General features: G+C 46.0%; 1 protein-coding gene across 1 annotated transcript in view; it reads right to left on the bottom strand.

The window, feature by feature from the left end:
• SYNPR (synaptoporin) overlaps positions 1 to 18,825 on the bottom strand; it is a 45,845-nt gene that overhangs the window by 12,466 nt on the left and 14,554 nt on the right. The window contains exon 2 of the mRNA XM_009997010.1: positions 17,577 to 17,701. Within this exon, the coding sequence (XP_009995312.1) occupies positions 17,577 to 17,701 (125 nt within the window). The remainder of the gene's footprint in view (positions 1 to 17,576; positions 17,702 to 18,825) is intronic.

Genomic DNA, 18,825 nt, shown 5'->3' with positions numbered 1-18,825 from the left:
AAAAACCAGCCTGCATGCCCTGGGTTAAGTGATCAAAGCCCTAACCCTGCCCTCACACACCTCCTGCAGCCAGCGACCAAGCTGAGAGACTTGTGGTTCTGTTTGACAGGTCCTGCCAAACCCTTCTTTGCTCTAATAAGCTTAAACTCTGATTAAAAAAGAGAAAGGGGATCCTTAGAAGGGGCATTTTGAAAAAGTCCTGTTGCATGGCCCAGGTTAGCATCAGTGGGGACATGGGGCCTGATGATGCTGTTCTGCTCAGCACACGGAGAGAAGAGGGGACGAAGCCAGCAGCAAATTAACAGCAGCAATTAAAGAAGTTACAGTGTGGTACAAAGAAAGGATGAGGCCTTCTGGGAGACATTCCTCTGCTCAAGGCAAATAATGTGCAACAGCAAGCCAACAGCAACAGCCACCACTGATATATGCCTACATAAAAAGTTAGGTCCCCAGAGGAAAACAAAGATCACAGACGATGCGTTAATGGAGGTTGGAGGACTGAAGGACTTTTTGCTTTCCTGGTTCAATCTAAATGTACCCAAAAGTGTAGGCAGAACCTTGTAATCAGCAGTTGATGCACAAAGATGGTTATTTGCCTCAGGCATTTTCTTCCCTGAGCTATCATAGTGGTAGGATGAAAACAAGAACCACGTCTGTCTAGATGGTGGAGATGAGCAGTGGCTGCCTTGCCTCCCCTACCTGAACACAGCAAAGTCTGATGAAAACTGAACATGAGAGAGACTCTAATGCTCATGATCATTTCCTGACTTGGTTTCAAAGCCTGTTGGCATCAGGCCATGCACATTTTTCATCAGGGCTTACTGTTGTTTCCTAAAAGGGGAGGAAAACAGGGGTAAGGAAGATTTCCTAGTGTCTGTCACAGCAGTTTTGAAGCCTGGAAAGAAAGTGGCTTTGTTTTAAGCACCACTAGGATCATGGAAAGATTTGGAATGCATGATTTGCATGATCTGAAAAGAAAGCTCTCTGCTTTCCTCATGCACAGCTGCTCAGGTGCTGTATCAACAGTGGCTGCCTCTGTGGGGTTTTGGTTCAGGATCAAAGTTGGACCCCTCTCTCCTTCCCTGAGAATATCATGTTGTGCAGCCAGCAGCTGTGCCCACAGTTCCCCTCAGGTCTCCCCTGCAGAACTTGAGGCTGGGTTCAAGCCAGGTTTCCCATTCCACCCAGGGAGGACACCCAGGATGCTGTGCAGAGCCAGAGCTGGGGACCATCCTGTGCTCCTGTCTGCTGGAAGATCTGGGGTTCCCCAATCAGCCCTGACTTGGTAATTCAACACAAAGGGGTTCAAGATGAGGGGTTCATTTATTTATTTATTTCCCCCCTCTCTAAACCACCAAATGCTTAAATAGCACTTTCTGGATCTTCAGTAATTACCCACATTTGCTGTGTTTGAGCAGCCACACTTGGGCACCACAGCCCACCCTGTAAAGGTCCCACTGCAGGGTGTGGGATCTGCTTTTCCAGCTGAGCACAGCAAGGAGGCTCAGGCCCCTCCTGGGAAAGCCAGGCTTTGCTGCCACGGCAGGAGCTCCAAGGGTTTATGTAGAGCTCATACTGCAGATAGAGTTTAGAGAATTGCTCTGGCCCTCATATTGCTGTCACAAGCAGTATGGAACTGAGCTGAGCTACATTAAATACAATCTAATTGAATTGGGGGGAGGGAAATAAACCCAAGGCAATTCTGCATGCATTATATTGTGCAAAACATGCCTTTAGGGTGGGTTTTTTTCTCCCCTGGAGCCCTGAAATAGCACACTGGGCAATGCTGGGTGTTGCAAGCAGCAGTGCAAACTCCTGCACATCTCAGAGATGAACTAACCTGAGGAATGTTTCTATCAAGATTTAGACTGGGAGCTGCTGCCCACCCTCTGCCCCTCAGTCACCACAGCCCCATGCAGTCCAGCCACCACCAACACATCAGCCTTTCTGAAACAGTAACTGAGACCACTTTACTATTCCCTGTTTTCCTGACTGCACCTTAGTTCTGAATCATGATCAACCAGAGAAGACATTAATATATTATTTTAACATCTCACTAGCAGGGCTTTTGTGGCCCAAGCATCTGGCCAAGATCACAAAAACCTTCTTCCATCAAGTTTTTTTTTTATTTACTTGCTTTTCTTTTTAGGTTTCCCTAGCCTGTAAGATGTGCAGTAATTGGTGCCTCTTGTGGCCACCTCACCTATGCCCAAACAACAGAGATCTCAGTTGTGCAAGAGGACTCAAAATAGACCATGACTCAGACCTGGGAAGAGGAGACAGGCAGGGAAGAGAGGTGAGTGAGCCCAGCCCTGGGGTGGTCAGGGTGGATGTTGACTTCACAAGAGGCATTTGAGAAGATTCTTTAAAGCAGGGGAAGATCAGTGAGAGAAAATCCAGTTTTTCTAATCAAAGCCTCTTTGATCTGACCTGGCATCTCAGAAAGAAAGCTCTGGTTTTCCATCTATGTTGCTGAGTCAGCCTTTCTGGGGACAGGATGGCTTGGTGATGACTCACAAAAATTAATTGCCTCTACCTCTGCCTCTCATTCTGATGTAAATCTACCTGTTCTGCCTCTTACTTTCTCTGACTTACTCTTCTTTCATCTTCTCTTATTGCTCATTCTTTACACTCCACCTTTTCCTTCAAGTGATCCTTGGCTGGTGTCTTCCTTCTGCTGCTGTTCTTATCTCCAGCACCACCCCTGTGTTTCCCCTTTGCCTCTCCATTTCCTAAACATAACAGGAACCCCAAGAGTGACCCTTTGCAACCACCTTTGCACTTCCTTAACATCTGAGCAATCCTGCTGGGCTGCATCAGCAGAAGTGATTTTCACTGATGGACAATGCAGGTAAGGAACACTTCAGTAATAAATGTACCCCATTAGGGAAAAAAGTAATGAAAATCCTTCCCTCCTCAAGTTCCTCTGAAAATGAGCTGGACAGTGCTCTTTGCCTTGTATTACAGAATCCCAGAATCCTAGGGGTTGGAAGGGACCTCAAAAGATCACCCAGTCCACCCCCCCTGCCAGAGCAGGGTCACCCAGAGCACATCACACAGGAACGTGGCCAGGGGGGTTGGAATGTCTCCAGAGAAGGAGACTCCACAGCCTCTCTGGGCAGCCTGGCCCAGGGCTCTGTCACTCTCACAGGAAAGAAGTTCTTCCTGAGATTCACATGGAACCTCCTATGCTCCAGTTTGCACCCATTTCCCCTTGTCCTATCACTGGACATCACTGAACAAAGCCTGGCTCTGGCCTCCTGACACTCACCCCTTACATATTTGTGACCATGGATGAGGTCGCCCCTCAGTCTCCTCTTCTCCAAGCCCAACAGACCCAGCTCCCTCAGCCTTCCTCAGCAGGGAGATGTTCCACTCCCTTCAGCATCTCTGTGGCTCTGCCCTGGACTCTTTCCAGCAGTTCCCTGTCCTTCTGGAACTGAGGGGCCCAGAACTGGACACAATATTCCAGAAGTGGTCTCACCAAGGCAGAACAGAGGGAAAGGAGAACCTGCCTTGACCTACTAACCACCCCCTTTCTAACCCACCCCAGGAGGCCATTGGACTTCTTGGCCACAAGGGCACATTGCTGGCTCATGGTCATCCTCCTGCCCACCAGGACCCCCAGGTCCCTTTCTCCTACCCTACTCTCCAGCAGGTCAGGCCCCAACCTGGACTGGTACCTGGGGTTGTTCTTCCCCAGATGCAAGATCCAGATTGCACTTGGGAAGGTGACCTGGCACCCCACACTGAGCAGAGTAGCACTAAGATCATCCTCACTGCCTTCACCTGCTGGGCCTGTTTTTAACCACAGCCACTATTGCCAAGCCAGCCAGCTCTGAATTGCCCCAAATTCACTTAAATCTGAGGCAAGTCCAACCAAAGAAAGCCCAGTTTCAGTGATGAAGTCATAGCAATTAAGGGCTTCTGAGGTTTTTTGAACCATTTGGCAAACTTTCCATTGCTGTGGGAAATATGATGACAAGACAGCTGTATTGTCTAGCTTGACAAGATCAAAAGAGGGCAGGAATGTTTTACAGTGAAAAAAAAGGATTTTTACATTGTTCCACAATAGCAAAGAGCAGTTACATTTTCAGACACTAATTACCCCTGCTCTGAAAACAATACATGAAGCCAGACATGCTGAACAAAAGCTACAGCTGTTGGATGTGTGTGGGGGAGCAGAAGCTGTGCTCTCTCCATGGAAATGTGAAGTTGCCTTTCTTTCCCCAAATTCCCCAGTACTATTTTAGCTACACTCAAGCTACACTTTGCTTTTAATTATGGCCCCTCTTTTTTTTCAAGCAGCCCAGTTCACCTGATGATTCTTGAGCACTAAAACAGTCAGAGACAAGAGCTCCAAAAAGCCAATATTGTTCCATGTCCCACTCTACCAGATGACACAGAAGAGCCCAAGCAGGAAAGTGTCCACCAAGTGATCTGATCTTGCCTGACTCACTAAACATCCCTCTTTAGCAAGCACATAGGGCTTAGACTTGGAAACCAACAGAACATGCCATTAACACCAAATATGTGCTAAACTACTATTGATAAACCAGCACAGATTTCCCCTCCTGGGCTTTGATCAGTGCCTGGATTAATAAATAAAATTCTGTCTCCAAAAATTCTCAATGAGGGTTTGTGTTTCTCTGTTCCTTTACTAGGATGTGGTGAAAAACAAGGGAAAAAAAAAGCTCTGTTGTGGCAGGTTGTCCTATTTTCTGAAAATAACATCTTGTAATCCACCCCCCAACCCAGCTACAACATGCTCGAGCAAAATCTGCAACACCCCCACACATGCTTTCAAAATGCAAAGATCCATTATCCTCTGATGGGGCTTTATTTCCCCCTCACTTGCTCCTGGTAGCCAGACTGGCAATTGTATTCACTGTCTGCAAAGCAGTGAGAGAAATACAACCCTGGAAATCAGTTACTGCAGGCAGTGCTCATGGAGGAATTTGGTTGTGAAATGTTTACCTTGGCTGATAATTGCCAAAATGAGGGGGAAATGAAAATTCAAATTCTACCAGTGAAATGTTGAAATGCACAAGGGCCTCTTAGCAAGTGAAACAGCTCTGGCAAGGCACAAGCACAGGGCAGGGGCTTTCACCTTCCTCTCTCTGGGATACAAAGTAAAGGCATTTCTGGTAGGTAGCCCTGAAAACACTGCAGCTCCCTTGTTCCAGAGGACTGTGCTGATGTGCTTGCACACACCAGTGTCTCCAGCCAGCCAGTCCCTGGGCAAATGTCCCCCTTTCTTGAGGTGCAGAATATGGATTTTCTGTAAGTTTAGTGGAAGAACACTAATAAATGGAAGCCTTTTCACTCACAGCAGAACTCATCCCATAAGACATCCCTAGGGATATTATCGACATGAAGAAAACCACTTTTAAAGTGACCTTTAATACTCAGGCAAAAGCAAGAAGTCTGCCTGAGAAGGACAGTTCTTGTCTTTGATGAAACTGAGTTACACTGACTCCTCCAACACCCTCCACAGCCTGCTCTCCAGGAGAGAGCAATGCACACCGTGTTCCTTGCTGCCAAGAGCACTTCCCCTGGTGCTGGGCACCCTACATGATGGGTGCTAAATCCTGGCCATCTGAAAGGCTGCCCACACAGCAAGGAACAAGCTTCCTTCCAGCCTTTGGGAGGGTGGATGGAGCTGAGCTCGACAGCCTTCTCCTCCTCCTTCCCCCAGAACTGGTCTCAGAAGACTTCTGGGGTGGGGGGAACCCTGCAGCAATGAACACTATGAGCCCATACACACCATGAGCTCTTGCTGAGGGAGCCACTGCTAAGAGGTGCCCTCACTCTGTACTTTTTGCCAATTATAAGCATTACCCAATAACTCCCATAGGATGTGACTCGGTGAACCCAGGCATCCCAGAGCTGCTGAAATCAGTCACTTTTTGAGGTAGCCAGCCTGTTAATATCCCATTTGAACTGCTTGAAGTCATTCATGGCCAAGTTCTCTCAAACCTGTCCAAGTCCAACAGCTGAGATGTTACCTGACCTGTAGGCAGCTGTGGGAATGTGATGGGCTCAGCCCAGCAGAGACCACAGAGGTGATTGCTCCCTGACCCTTTTGCACCTGGGATGTTCTGGCAAAAACAGTCTTCCACCACTTTGTTAACAGTAGCAAGACTATTTCTCACCCCAAGCCTGCTCTCTAACAGCACTTCTTCCAAGATGAAGAAATCACCATTTACTCAAGCATTCCCATTTCCCCACTGCTCATCTGCCACAAAAAGCCTCCCAGCACTGCCCCGTCCATGTAAAGCTCTGAGGTGCTTATTGACACTTCCCAACTGCCCCAGCAATTCTCCCTACCTCACTCTACCAGCCCCTAAACTTAACACCCACTGCAGACTCCTCAGCATCCAAAGGTGCTTTCAGCAGCTCCTCTCCTTGGTCTCCTCTACTTCCAGAGCAGCAGGACATTAGTTTTTACCACATACTTATCCATACAAAATCAGTTCATTTTTCTCTGGAAAATAGAAAGCAAAATTTCTCCAGCTAGCTCAGTAATCCAAGCTTGGTCTTTTTTTTTTTTTTTTTTCCCTTTGCTTTCTAGATTAAGAAAGAATACAATTTTCTGATCAAAGAGCATTTGACAGTATTTAACTTTGAACTTCTGTTCTCTCAAGGAAACCTCTCAGTTTCTCCCAAAAAATATCCTAAAGCCCAAATCTCTAAAATGATTCAACTCTACCAGTAGTTTCACACAAAAACATACTTCATCTTGAAAACATTTATTCCTAATTCCTGCCCTGGACATCTGAACATCCTGAAGATCTCCCCTTTGCCACAGCTGCCTTCAGGAGGTTACACCCATTCAAATGCATGTCCACAGCAGCATCACCAAAAAAACCCAGAAGACACTACTGGGAAGCTGACCAGCAAAGCTGCAGCAACCTGTATCCTTTTCTGGTTGATGTGCAGTGAAAATAATGGGAAACACTTCCCCTTACTCATATTTGCAATATCTTAACTTGTCAGATTCCCAGCCCTCACTGACACATGGCTGTTGTGCAAACATTTGGCCAGTCCTGTTTTCCTGCAGCAGTGTTTGTAGCAGGACAAGTTGTCAGCCACAGTTCCTGTCTCAACACCCCACATAGTGTGTGTGCCATGCTGGGAGAGGTAGTGGTTGTTGAAAGGAGGTTGCAGAGAGGTGGGTGTTGGCCCCTTCTCCCTAGGGACCAGCAATAGAACAAGGGGAAATGGGGTCAAGTTGTGTCAGGGAGGTTCAGGTTGGATATTAGGAAAAATTCCTTCACTGGAAGAGGGGTGAGGTCTTGGAATGGGCTGCCCAGGGAGACACTGGCCCTGGGGTTGTTAAAAAAAATGGGCAGATACCTTAACAGTCATGGGGGTGTAGGGCTGATGGTTCGACTTGATGTCTTGAAGGTCTTTTCCAACCTTAATGCTTCTATGACTGCCCCAGTGCCAGCAGCTCAGAGCAGACAGGCTGTGATGCCCACCCAGAGCGTGGCAACACACACATCCTCTGCTCCACCCCCTCATCAGCTCACACCTCTTCTGCTAACACAGCAAGTCAGAGACTCTCTGAGGTGCTCAGGTCTCCAGGAATGGAATACACAACACCCTTTTGAGGACAGGGTCTAAAGACACCCCAGCAGTGGCAAGGAGAGGCCACTAGTGCTGGTCCCTCTTGCAGGACCCATTCCCAGGGATTGCATTCAAAAAACTCTTGGAAAACAGCCTTCACAACAGCTTCTCCACACTCTTGGAGGAAGAAATGTCCCAGCTGGGTGCCAGCCACAGCAATGAGCCTCCCCAGACTGCACGTGACAGGAGTGCAAGCCCCAGCACTCTGCCGTGGCACCAAAAAGGAAAGGAACCGGCTCATTATAGAACACGCGCTGCCGGGAGCGCTCGGAGAGCTGAGTGGGTGATCCCAACCCCACTTCCAAGCCTACATCCAGACCCAGATTTATCTCCCAGGATATTTTCACAGCTCTTTTCAGCAGCACACACTTCTCCTTGCTGTGCAATCTGAGCATAGCATTTAGAGACACGCTCCACTGGTCTTTATAAACCCAAATACCTTCTCAGACTTAGCACTCACCATCTTTGTGGTACAGGCTGGTGGCAATGCTCCTTGATTTCTCTTCACTGAGCTATTTCCTTGGGATTAACTGTTTTCTGGTCCCTGGCAATCTTAGCTACTATCTCTAAAGGAGGGTAACTCTTGATTATCTTAAAAAAGTGATCGTGTCCATGGAACAACACAAATTAGGAGGCCTGGAAATGCCATAGTCATGTATTTTCCTTGCCACACATGCAACTGTTCAAAGTTACCTGGTCCCACCATGAGATCCTGACTAAGCCCTCTGATGTCCCTCCTGCTGCCCTCTCCTCTGGACAGACACAGGAACCAGCTTCCAAAGTAACAAGCCTCTTTTGGAGCAGAACAAAAGCTCCTATATGGAGAAAAATCTACAAAAATCAAAACATCTAGAGATACAACAAAAGCAATAGAAAGTAAAAAGCAAAGGCCTAGAAAACAGTCATTGGACCTAATAAGACCACTTCTGAGAAGTGGTCTCACAGTGCCCTGTGAGAAGCAGGGTTCACATACAGGTTAATCTAGGCCTATAAACCCTGAAAGCTGCAATTTCACCTCCAAGACCAGCTGAGATAAACACAAGAGCAGCTCCAGAAGACTCAACGTTCATTCATGTGTAGTTTAACTAGAATTTTCCCAAGTCTATTGTCCTAAGGTACTTAAAGCAGTCAAATGGAGTCCTCTGTACAGTTTTACAGCACAACTCCAAGAAAACTCCCAAGGCAAAATATTTTCATTGGAAGTACAAATCAAATCCTGTTCCAGGGAGCTGGTGGCTCAACCACAGGCAGAGCAGCACCCAGGGCAGGACCTGCAGGTCTGGGACAGACCTACTGACAAAGTGGTGGCACCTTCACACTGAACTATCCATGCAGATTTGCTTCTGGGAACCCTGATAGGGCAGAGGAACCTCACTGTGTGGGCTAGGCTGGATGGGGTTGGATGCCCATCCTCTCCAGAGTTTACTGAATAAGAAGAAATACTGCATTAGACTCTTGGCAAATAGATTCCTGTAGAAGCCAGGTGTGGAAGGAGAGCAGAGACTTCTCACATATCCAGCTCCCTATGGTCCTGAACCTTCAGGGCTGCTGCAGAGTGAACACAGATTTGGGAACAGGGGGAAGGACACGTGTTTGATTGTCCCCCAGCTGGGTCACCACACACCCTCTGGGGTATGGGATCAAATGCCAAAGAAAGGCCAAAGGGTTTCTGCTTTGGTTGCTTCTCTACTGGCAGCAGGAAAATGTGCAGAAGAGAAATTTTCAAGGGAAGTTGTAAAAAGCCTGACTTCTAGAACAAGCCTTTGTGGCAGGCACAGATAAAAAAAAGGCCAGCACTGCACAATGCTGCAGAGACTGTTCATGAATATATATTAAAAAGAATATTGGGAAAAAGCTGCATATATTAACAAATCCAAAAGTGACTTCCTCTTTAAGAACAAATTCTGGCTGAAGTATTAATGAAGACTTTCTAGCACTGTAACAGTGTTAAGCATAAAATGCAGCCTCTGTGAAGCAGTGTAAGCCAGTCTGGACCAATATAAATCAAATTCATCAAGAATCCAGGTGCTTTGATTGCCAAAAGAAAAGCTTCTACAATTTAAAGAGAGCAGCAGTGCTCTCCCTTCTCTCAACAGACACCATCTGAGGAAAGTTGCTGCCCCTTTTTTCCCCCATTTACCTCCCAGCCAGCTGGGTGTTTGTGTGCTCTGTGTTCATGCAATGTCTGTGCAAGGATGCTCATCACAGCAGACAACAGCTGACCAGCATGAAGAGGGGCAAAACAAGACAAGTCTCCTCTACAGCCTGAGCTGAGCACTGAAAGGTGCATTTCTTTCAAGTTTTAAGGGATTAGAAACTACAAAGTAGAAGCCGGAGAGCACCAAGAACAGCAGCAACTGAGAAGACCTCAACATCTGCAAAAGTCTTCTTGTCTGCAGAGCTGCTACCCCATGACAGATGTACTGGCTGGAGCAATCAGCCCCCCTGAGTTGAGCACTGGATTGGGGACTTCACAGCTTCACCAGTATCAGCAGCCAGACCACTTTCTCTGACCTTCTCAAGCAGTGTCATTGCACACAGCCCAACACACCAGTGCCAGCAGTGAGCAAAGACTTTCCCACTTACATAGGTACCCTTGGGCTGGGGGGTCTTGTCTGCATACAAAAGTTTTGGGACAGAAGCTGAGCTGCTCAGATCAGATGGCAAACTGTGGGGGCAGTGGATGATCTCCTCTTCCTTTATATGATGCAGAACATCAGATGTGCTCAGGACCACGTGCCCAGGGGCAGCCTCAAAGAGAAGGTGAAGATGTGGCTGTATCAGATTTCTGGTGGTTTTCTACAGATCTTTTCCAGGAACAAAGTGTCAAGTGAGTGGAAGCATCTCTCAGTCCCTCACTGCTGGGAAGAGGGTACTTGCATTTATTCACAGCTCAGACATGAGTGAGAACTGGCAGTAATAACCATTCTCTGGCCAAGCTTCCCATCTTGAAGATTTCTACAGAGTGGGTTTTGAAGGCTGTAATGGGGGTCAGGAAGAGGCACTCAGAACTAGAAAGGCCACAGAGTCAGCCTTATTTTTATCTGTTTTAATCAGACCAGCAATGATTTCATCAAACCCCTTGACAACAGGAATTAAATTGTACATTGTGCTCCTGCACAGCCACTCCTGCAGACCACAGCTGTCCAAGTACAAAAGCACAAGCATTTTCTCCTATTCTATCATCCTCTTGGAAAAAAAAAAAAAAAAAAAACAAAGCATCCCACAGGGCAGGAAGGAGCAGAGAGAAAAACTCAAGCCAGTATTTTCAGAGTCACTGTGGTCCTTGGAGACTCATGGACACTGTAGAACACTGATTTGTTGATCGTCATTAGTTCAGTACTACAGACTGCATCAGGAGTCTGAAGCCATGCACAAGTACATAAAAATAATGTCAGGGCTCTGCATGATGTCATTCACTCTAATAACTAGAGCTGGTTACAAAAACATGAAATATTTTTTCTATTGAAAACTATGTGTGCTTATTCAAAACTGAAAACACATCTATTGTGAAGACCTGGATCACATATTCCCTGACCCAGGAGACAATATAACAACAAACAGCTTTAAGCTCATTGATTAGCAAGCTCAGCTTGGCTACATGAGCTTCACTCTCAGGTTGCTCATGGACTTGCTTCAACACTTGAGAGACTTGAGACTTGACTGAGGTCTCTGATGCCTTCACCACCAGGGAAGCCACGTGCTGGGGCCATACTTCAAACGGCTCAAAGTTCTTGCATTCATGTCACTACAGAATAAAACCTTTTTATTGGGTTTCCATTGGAAATAAAAATAAAATAAAGAGAGCTGCAATTTTCTGGATAGTCTTATAAATTACCAGAATATGTGAATCACAATTAAAAAAGAACTCCAAAGAAACATCTGTATTACCTAGTTAAAAACACATGTTTATGCTTTGGTCTGCTTTGCACAGTTAGGTGACATGAAATATGAAGAGACAAGGCAAAAGGCACCAAGTTCTAATCTAAAGAGTTCCAGGATGAAGATTTCTCCCTTCATTAAGCTGGAGTGGGTCATGTGGAGTTTAACCAGTGCCTCTCACCTTTCTGGGAGCTCTGCCAAATCCTCCTGGGAACTGGGGCATCTCCCTTTTGGCAAAGAGCACACCTCTAGCTAGTGCAACTTCTGCTGCCTTGCTTTGGCTTCTGTCTTCCCACAGAAGTGCCATGAGGCCACAGTTTCCCTTTGCAGAAGGGGCATCTTTCGTGTGATGAACACGTGCAAAATAAAACACTATCTTTAGGGAGCTTAACTGACTAGATGACTTTACTCCCTCCCATCTCCCACTTTCAACTGGTACAGGAGTCCAAGGCCCTGGGAGGAGAGCCTGGCACAGCTGCCTGCAAGTCAGCATTGCAGGCAGCTCCTTTAGCACTAAAGTTTGAAAATGTATTTATCAGCAGCTCCTGGTCTCCCAGCCATCATAGATGTTTATAAACGTTTGGGCAAAATGTTTTCCACTGAAATCTGAGGCAAGATTTACTACAAATGGACAATAATAATAATAAAAAAGGCCAGTGCTCTCTGGCACTGAAATGTGCTACCATCAACAGAGGCTTTTTCCAAAGAAAGATAGTTGCCAAGCACAAAGAAACAGCTACTTTCTCCTTAATTATCATCTGTAGCTTCTAAGTAGGCAATTTAGATCTGGCTGTCATATTTCAAGTGAAAGACCAGCCTACCCATCACATACAGATGAGCCTCCACTTTAAAGGGTGCTCAATGGGAATGTCTTTATTCAAAAATGAGATGCTTAGAGGGTGAATGAAAAGCTCCCATAAAATACAATTTCCTTTTCCTTCAGAAGCAAGGATTACTTCAAGAGACAAGCTTTATGGGCATACTGGAAGGATACTAATAGGTGATTTAAAATAAAATGGAGAACATTTGTTTTGCTCACTGCTGTGATACAAAGACATGCACAGACATATTCTCTCACCAGGCTCTCACATTAGCAGCCCCAAGCAACCCCATTCTTTCCCACTCATAAATATAGCTCAATTCTCCTAACACCTCTCCACAGACTTACCTTAACCATTGGTTTATGTGTTTAATATTTTCCAAGTAGCTTGCAGGATGAAAGCCACAAAGAAAGGCAAGATGTACTCTAAATGAATTCCCACACACCTGGGGACACCCTGGGCATACAGGTTGGGCTAAACCCCACCAGAAGCTGTAGGCAATGAGATTTTAGTTCAGGATCTGCCTCAAGACTTAACAGACAGCACACATAAGGGATTGTATGGAAATGCTCCTCCCTTCCCACTGACCTGAGCAGTCTGGTGCTCACTCACCCTGACCACAGGCCCTGAGCAGCATCACCCAGGGCTGAGCAAGGTATCCCTCCCTTGGTCAGGAAAGGGCTTTGCAGAAGTGAGAGAACCACAGAGCAGCAGGTGAGGATATCAGCAGAAACCTTCCCTGCCTGTCTGTGCAGCATCAGGAGCCTTTTTCTGCCACACAAGGTTTTATTTAAATCAGCAGCAGAAGCCCAAACACTTCAGTCCCACTCTGCCAGTTCCAATAAAAAACATGAAGTTTGTGACAATTCTGTAGCAAAAATCTTCAGTACAGACTTGGTAAGTCATGCCTGGCAACAACAAAAAAATATCTGTTTTTAGGAGGATTGCTTAAAAAGCACCTCAATATGATAGATAACAGCAACAAATATGTGCATGGCAGGTGTACTATTCAACCACTTACTATCAAAGTAAAAGCAATGAATAGCAAAGTACATCAACAGCAACAACATGTTGCTGGGAATAGCAAATAAATAAAAATAAATAGGACCTTCACCAGGACCCTCAGTACAGAAGAAAAATACTGCCTCAGGGCACTTTGATGAGTGACAAACCCCATCTGAAAGGATGATGGGCTGCAAGAGTAACAAATAATCCTAAGATGCTTCTTTTTTTTTCCCCTACTCAAATAATCATTATGAGGGTGAGGGTGAAGCTGATGAACATCCTCACGTGTGCCAAATATGTAGTAAATACTTTACCAGGCAGAGTTCCTGATGCTGATGAAAACTGCCAGTGTGGGACCAGAGAAGTTTCTCCATATTTGAACTTGTAAAACTTTTGAAATACATACATGGGTACCCAGAAGAAAGTCTGATTTGTGCTTTAAAGCACAAAGAGGTAAAGAAATAATTTGTGATTAGAAAGCAGAAGAAGGCAGAAGCAATTAGAAGCAGGCAGAAGAAATGAGAGAACATTTAGGCCACTTGTCAGGGCCATAACAAGTCATTTTCTCCAGGAGGAGGCTGTGAGGGATCTTATCAAAAGCCTTGAAGAAGTCCAGGCAGACAATGCCCACCACTAGCCCTGCACCAACTGAGTGGGTGACCTTGTTGTGGAAGGGGCTCAGGTTTGTCAAGCACAATTTGCCCTTGGTAAATCCATGTTGGCTTTTCCCAATCAAGTGCCTCAATTGACTTGTGACTGTATCCAGGGGAATTTACCCCATGACTTTCCCAGGGACTAAAGTAAGACTAATGGGTCTATAATTACCTGGGTCCTCCTTTGAACCTTTCTTATAGATGGGGGTGACATTAGCCTTCCTCCAGTCCTCATAGACATCCCCCAATCTCCATGACTTCTCCAAGATTATGGAGAGTGGCTTTGCAATGACATCAGCCAGCTCTCTCAGCACCCTAGGCAGGATGGCACCAGAGCCCACCAATTTGTACAGGTCAGGCTCCTGCAATAGCTGACACACCAACTTCTCCTTCACTGATTGCAGGTTGGTGTCTGCATCAACCTGCACTTTTGTTCCTATGGCCTGGGACCCAACAGCACTGGTAAAGACAGAGGTGCAGGTGTTGAGGACCTCTGCCTTTTCAGCATTGCTGGTGACTATTTCTCCTCTCCTGTTTAATAGTGGGCCAATATTATTCCTCTGTTTCTGCTCATTGTTAATGTATCTGAAGGATATCCTCCCTTTCTTGAAGCTTGACATCCAGGGCCAATTTCAGCTCAAGCTGAGCTTTTGCTTTCCCAACTGCATCTCTGCATACCCTGGCAATGCCCTTGTAATTTTCAACAGGTAATGTTCCACTTTTCTACCTGTGCTACATTTCCCTTTTGACTCTGAGCAGACCCAGAGGTTCACCTTACCAGAACTCTGAACTAATGTCAATTCTTTCTTGATTTTTAACTCCCTGGAGGCTGGAAGTGATGATTTATTTCAAATCCATTGTTTGCTGGAGACTTTGCAACTTGTAGTTGGGGTTGAGAAAAATGCCAGCAGGAGGGGACAGGAGCATCTAGAGCTACCTGCTGTGGAGTGCAATGCTCCTTCTTCAGTACATCTAGCCTGGGGCTACATGAATCATTGGTTTGAAATCAGCCTGACAATCTATGTTTTAATCACACATCCCATCACACTGGTTTTTCCCATCCTGCATCCTCCCTTTCTTTAAGATGACTGGCTCCAGAAGCTCATGGTCACAAGTGAGATGCCCCCCCTTTCAGAGGAGTCTGGAAACCTCCCTCCTGATTCTGATCTTGCTTCAATGAGAACATTTTCAGGCTCCTTCAAGCTAATTTCCAAAACATTCAAGTCCTCTTGCTGTGCCAAGCCATCCTGTTGAGCCTTACAGCTTTGTTTACTCGCTTAAAGCTTACTCAACTAGCCAAGATCTAGCAGTTCAACTTTTCTAGAAGGAAACAAACCCACCAGCTCACAGCAGGGGGAAGGAAAGCAGCTGCTAGCCCAGCTGCATGGCTTTCTTCATTTCAAGTCACGCTGGAAGGCACAGCTCAAACAGCTCAGGTATTCAACTGCTTCAGTGTCGCTGCTGACAGCCCCAACAGCAGTGTCAGATGTTCAGCAGCATCTTTCCTTCCACCTACACCTTTCCCAGCTGTCAGCCCATAATCAGAACCCTGAAGGCATCTGAAAGAAAAATGCCATGTGAACATGGACTTTATTCACACCTGGATGCAAGAGAACTGGTGAGAAACTCATTCTACCTACACAAAGCCCACATGCAGGCAGATGAGCTTCATGATTCGCTGTCTTGATGAGAGACCCTGAGCTGAAAATGTGTCTGGTTTTTCCAAGGGTATCAACTGCTCTAATATGAGATGCTCCCTTTCCCAACTAAGCTCACTTCTTTTTAGAAAAGTCTGTCAAAGGAGCACTGGAAAAAAGTGGAAAGAGCAAATGTATGAGGAAGTCGTGGGAATACTTAGAGGAAAGAGTAAAATGTCACCAAGTTCCACAGGTGGCACCAGGCACACATCTCCCTATCTCATGTAGCCTCTGCACCTTTGGACACTTTTTGCACATGCCTCAGGTTTGCAGGCAAAGTTCTAAATTGCACAAATCTTGTGTATCTTCCTGCTTCTCCCAAAACTCAGTTAAGTGCCATCTCTTTTCTCACCTGCAATCCAGAGGCATATTCCCACCTGGTGATCAACCACCCCACAGCTCTCCGTGCATGCCAAGCACACCCAGCCCCAGCTGGGAGCCACACAGATAGGTCAAGGGCCAGCTACAAGCCTCAGATCCAGTTGCATCCCTTCTCCAAACAAGCCCTATTTTGCATCATCTTTCCAACGTGCTGGAATGCTGCAGTTACCCAGCAACTATTTCCATTTTTCTAATAAACCAGACCTGGGGGAAATTGCAGATCCAGCCACTTGTAGAATCAATGGTTGATGTGCCTGGTAAAGCACCAGAAGATACTTGCTGGCTACTTCTATTCATTTTTTACATAGAATACTATTTTATAATCATGCAAATTAAAAGCACATTACTCTAGGGTCTATTCTGTAATGAATGCTGGAGAAATGACCTGTTTGGAAGTGCATCACATTACAAATTCACATAACTCAATTTTCAGGATCTTCCTCATGCATACTAAGCAGAAATGAAAGAAAATGCAGACAAGCTTCAAGACAAAAAATAAACATTTGTAAAATAGGGAAATGTGCCTCTTTGGAGTAATAAATGTGTGTCAGGGAAGAATAACAGTTCAAGTAATAACATTTAGTTTCCAATATTTCGAAGTTGCTATATTTTAGAATATGTTAAAGAAGTAGATGCTGTTATTTCTGGTCTGTGCTCTGCAATCATAAGCAGAACAGCACGTGATTTCCCAAGGAAGCTAAATAATTTGAGAGTCATAGTGTACTAGGCTTGAGATTGGATTATACATTCTTTTCTTAATCATCTCAATTCCTTAAAGAAATCACTTATCCAGAAGTGAAAGTCTTCTAGAGTGGACCTGACAACTTTAAAAACAGAAGAGTCTGGATGTTCTTTAGAAGCAGAAGTCCAAATGGCATGAACTTGATATATATATATACACACACAGACTTTTTTTAACCCCACTTCAGCTTTCAGACATGCTTAAACAACATAAAATCTATTTTCTTAAGTCGCTAGGTTCCAAGGTTTAAAATATCCAGGCACTGAGAGATGCAGACAAGCAATTAGCAGGATTTACAAAAGCATTTCAGAATTATGGTTCAAACTCGTTTTTGTCTTTTCTTCCCCTTCCCCATGGAGTGGCTATTCCAGGTCCTTGCTGCTCCCATGGCTGGGAATCCTCCCTCATTTCCAGCTTAGTTATTGGCTACTTTAACCTCCTTTTTCTCTTGGGCTGATGGTTTTTTGTTCATTTTCCACCCCCAGCTCTGCAGACCCACATCTGCACTCTCCTCCTTCACCAGCTCCCGCTCCCCAGCAGTTCCCAAGACCCCAGACCACCCCAGGACTAGCCAAATTCCTTCCTCCTGCACACCCAGAGCCTCAACCACGTTATGAGGAGAACTCAGGAGCTGCAGGTCAGTCCTTCAGCAACAAAAAGAAGCTGCTACAAATCCTGGAAAGCCCCACTAAGACTGAGCGCCGCGCCAGCCCCGCACGCCCTGCCTCCCTGGCACGAAGCGCCCCGAACCCAAGCAGGTTACCTGAAGGGGTAGGCAAAGGCTATGTCAATGCTGAGGTCACTCTCTGACTTGTTTGCACAGTCCACACTGAGGCGCAGCTCTCCAGAGTACCCACCGCATGTTGCAAATGCAAAGATTGCAAAAAGCTGTCAAAAACAAACAACATTTTTATTTGGTTTCGTTCCAGCGACCGCCGGCAGCAGATCCCTGCAGCAGATCCCTGCAGCACCCGCCCCCTCTGGGGCAGGTTGCCCATCACTCCATGCCACACGTTCCTCCTGCACCCTTCCTGAAAGCCAATACAAAGAGCCACAAAACTTGAAGCTCTGTTGGCACACGTAGAGAGAAACATCAGCACGTGCCCGGGCCAGCCCTCCCCTCCTCGTCTCAACGCCCATTTGGGAGTCACAACTCAGGCAGATATTTAAATCATCCCACTGACAGGCAGGCTTGGACAGGAGAAGGATGAATATGGAGTGAGCATGATGAGTCAGTCATAACTCAAACAAAACACTGGCAGAAGTATTTATGAGGAGCAACCAGGAGTAGCAATAGCAGACCAAGGCAGCTTGTGTGGCCGCCATCCCATGACATGGCAAACCACAGAATTGTGCTGCCTCTCTTCCATTTCATGCATGACTTGGAAAAACCTCCACAATTTTTAAACATTATGTTTTCTAAATTATTACCAAAACACAAGATGGATGTAGAGGTGCAACAAACTGATACCCAGCAAAACAGAACACTCCCCCCCCACCGTGATGTAGGATAAGCTCAGGCAAACTGGACAGAAACAAATAACTGGGGTGGTTCTGCTGCAAACCTGTATCACATCTTAATCTTCCAGGAGAAAAAGGTGAAGAAAAGAGTGTGCAGGAGGTTCTCCTCTCCCTCTACTCTGCCCTAGTGAGACCAAATCTGGAGTACTGAGTCCAGGTCTGGGCTCCCCAGCTCAAGAGGAACAAGGATTAACTTGAGCGAGTCCAATGGAGGCTACAAGGATGATTAAGGGACTGGAACACCTGTATGAGATTAGAGACCTGGGGCTGTTTAGTCTAGAGAAGACTGAGAAGGGTTCTTAATGTATATAAATATCTGAAGGGTGGGTGTCAAGAAGGAGGGGGGCAATCCCTTCAGTCATGCCCTGTGATAGAACAAGGGGCAATGGATGCAAACTGGAACACATGAGGGACAACTTCTTTACTGACAGGGTTATGGAGCACTGGAACAGGCTGCCCAGAGAGGGTGTGGAGTCTCCTTCTCTAGAGAC

Source organism: Chaetura pelagica, unplaced genomic scaffold, assembly GCF_000747805.2.
Source record: "Chaetura pelagica isolate M959 unplaced genomic scaffold, ChaPel_1.0 scaffold364, whole genome shotgun sequence".
Taxonomy (NCBI): Eukaryota; Metazoa; Chordata; class Aves; order Apodiformes; family Apodidae; genus Chaetura; species Chaetura pelagica.
The sequence above is the reverse complement of the archived record's forward strand: the minus strand, read 5'-3'. Positions and strand labels throughout refer to the sequence as shown.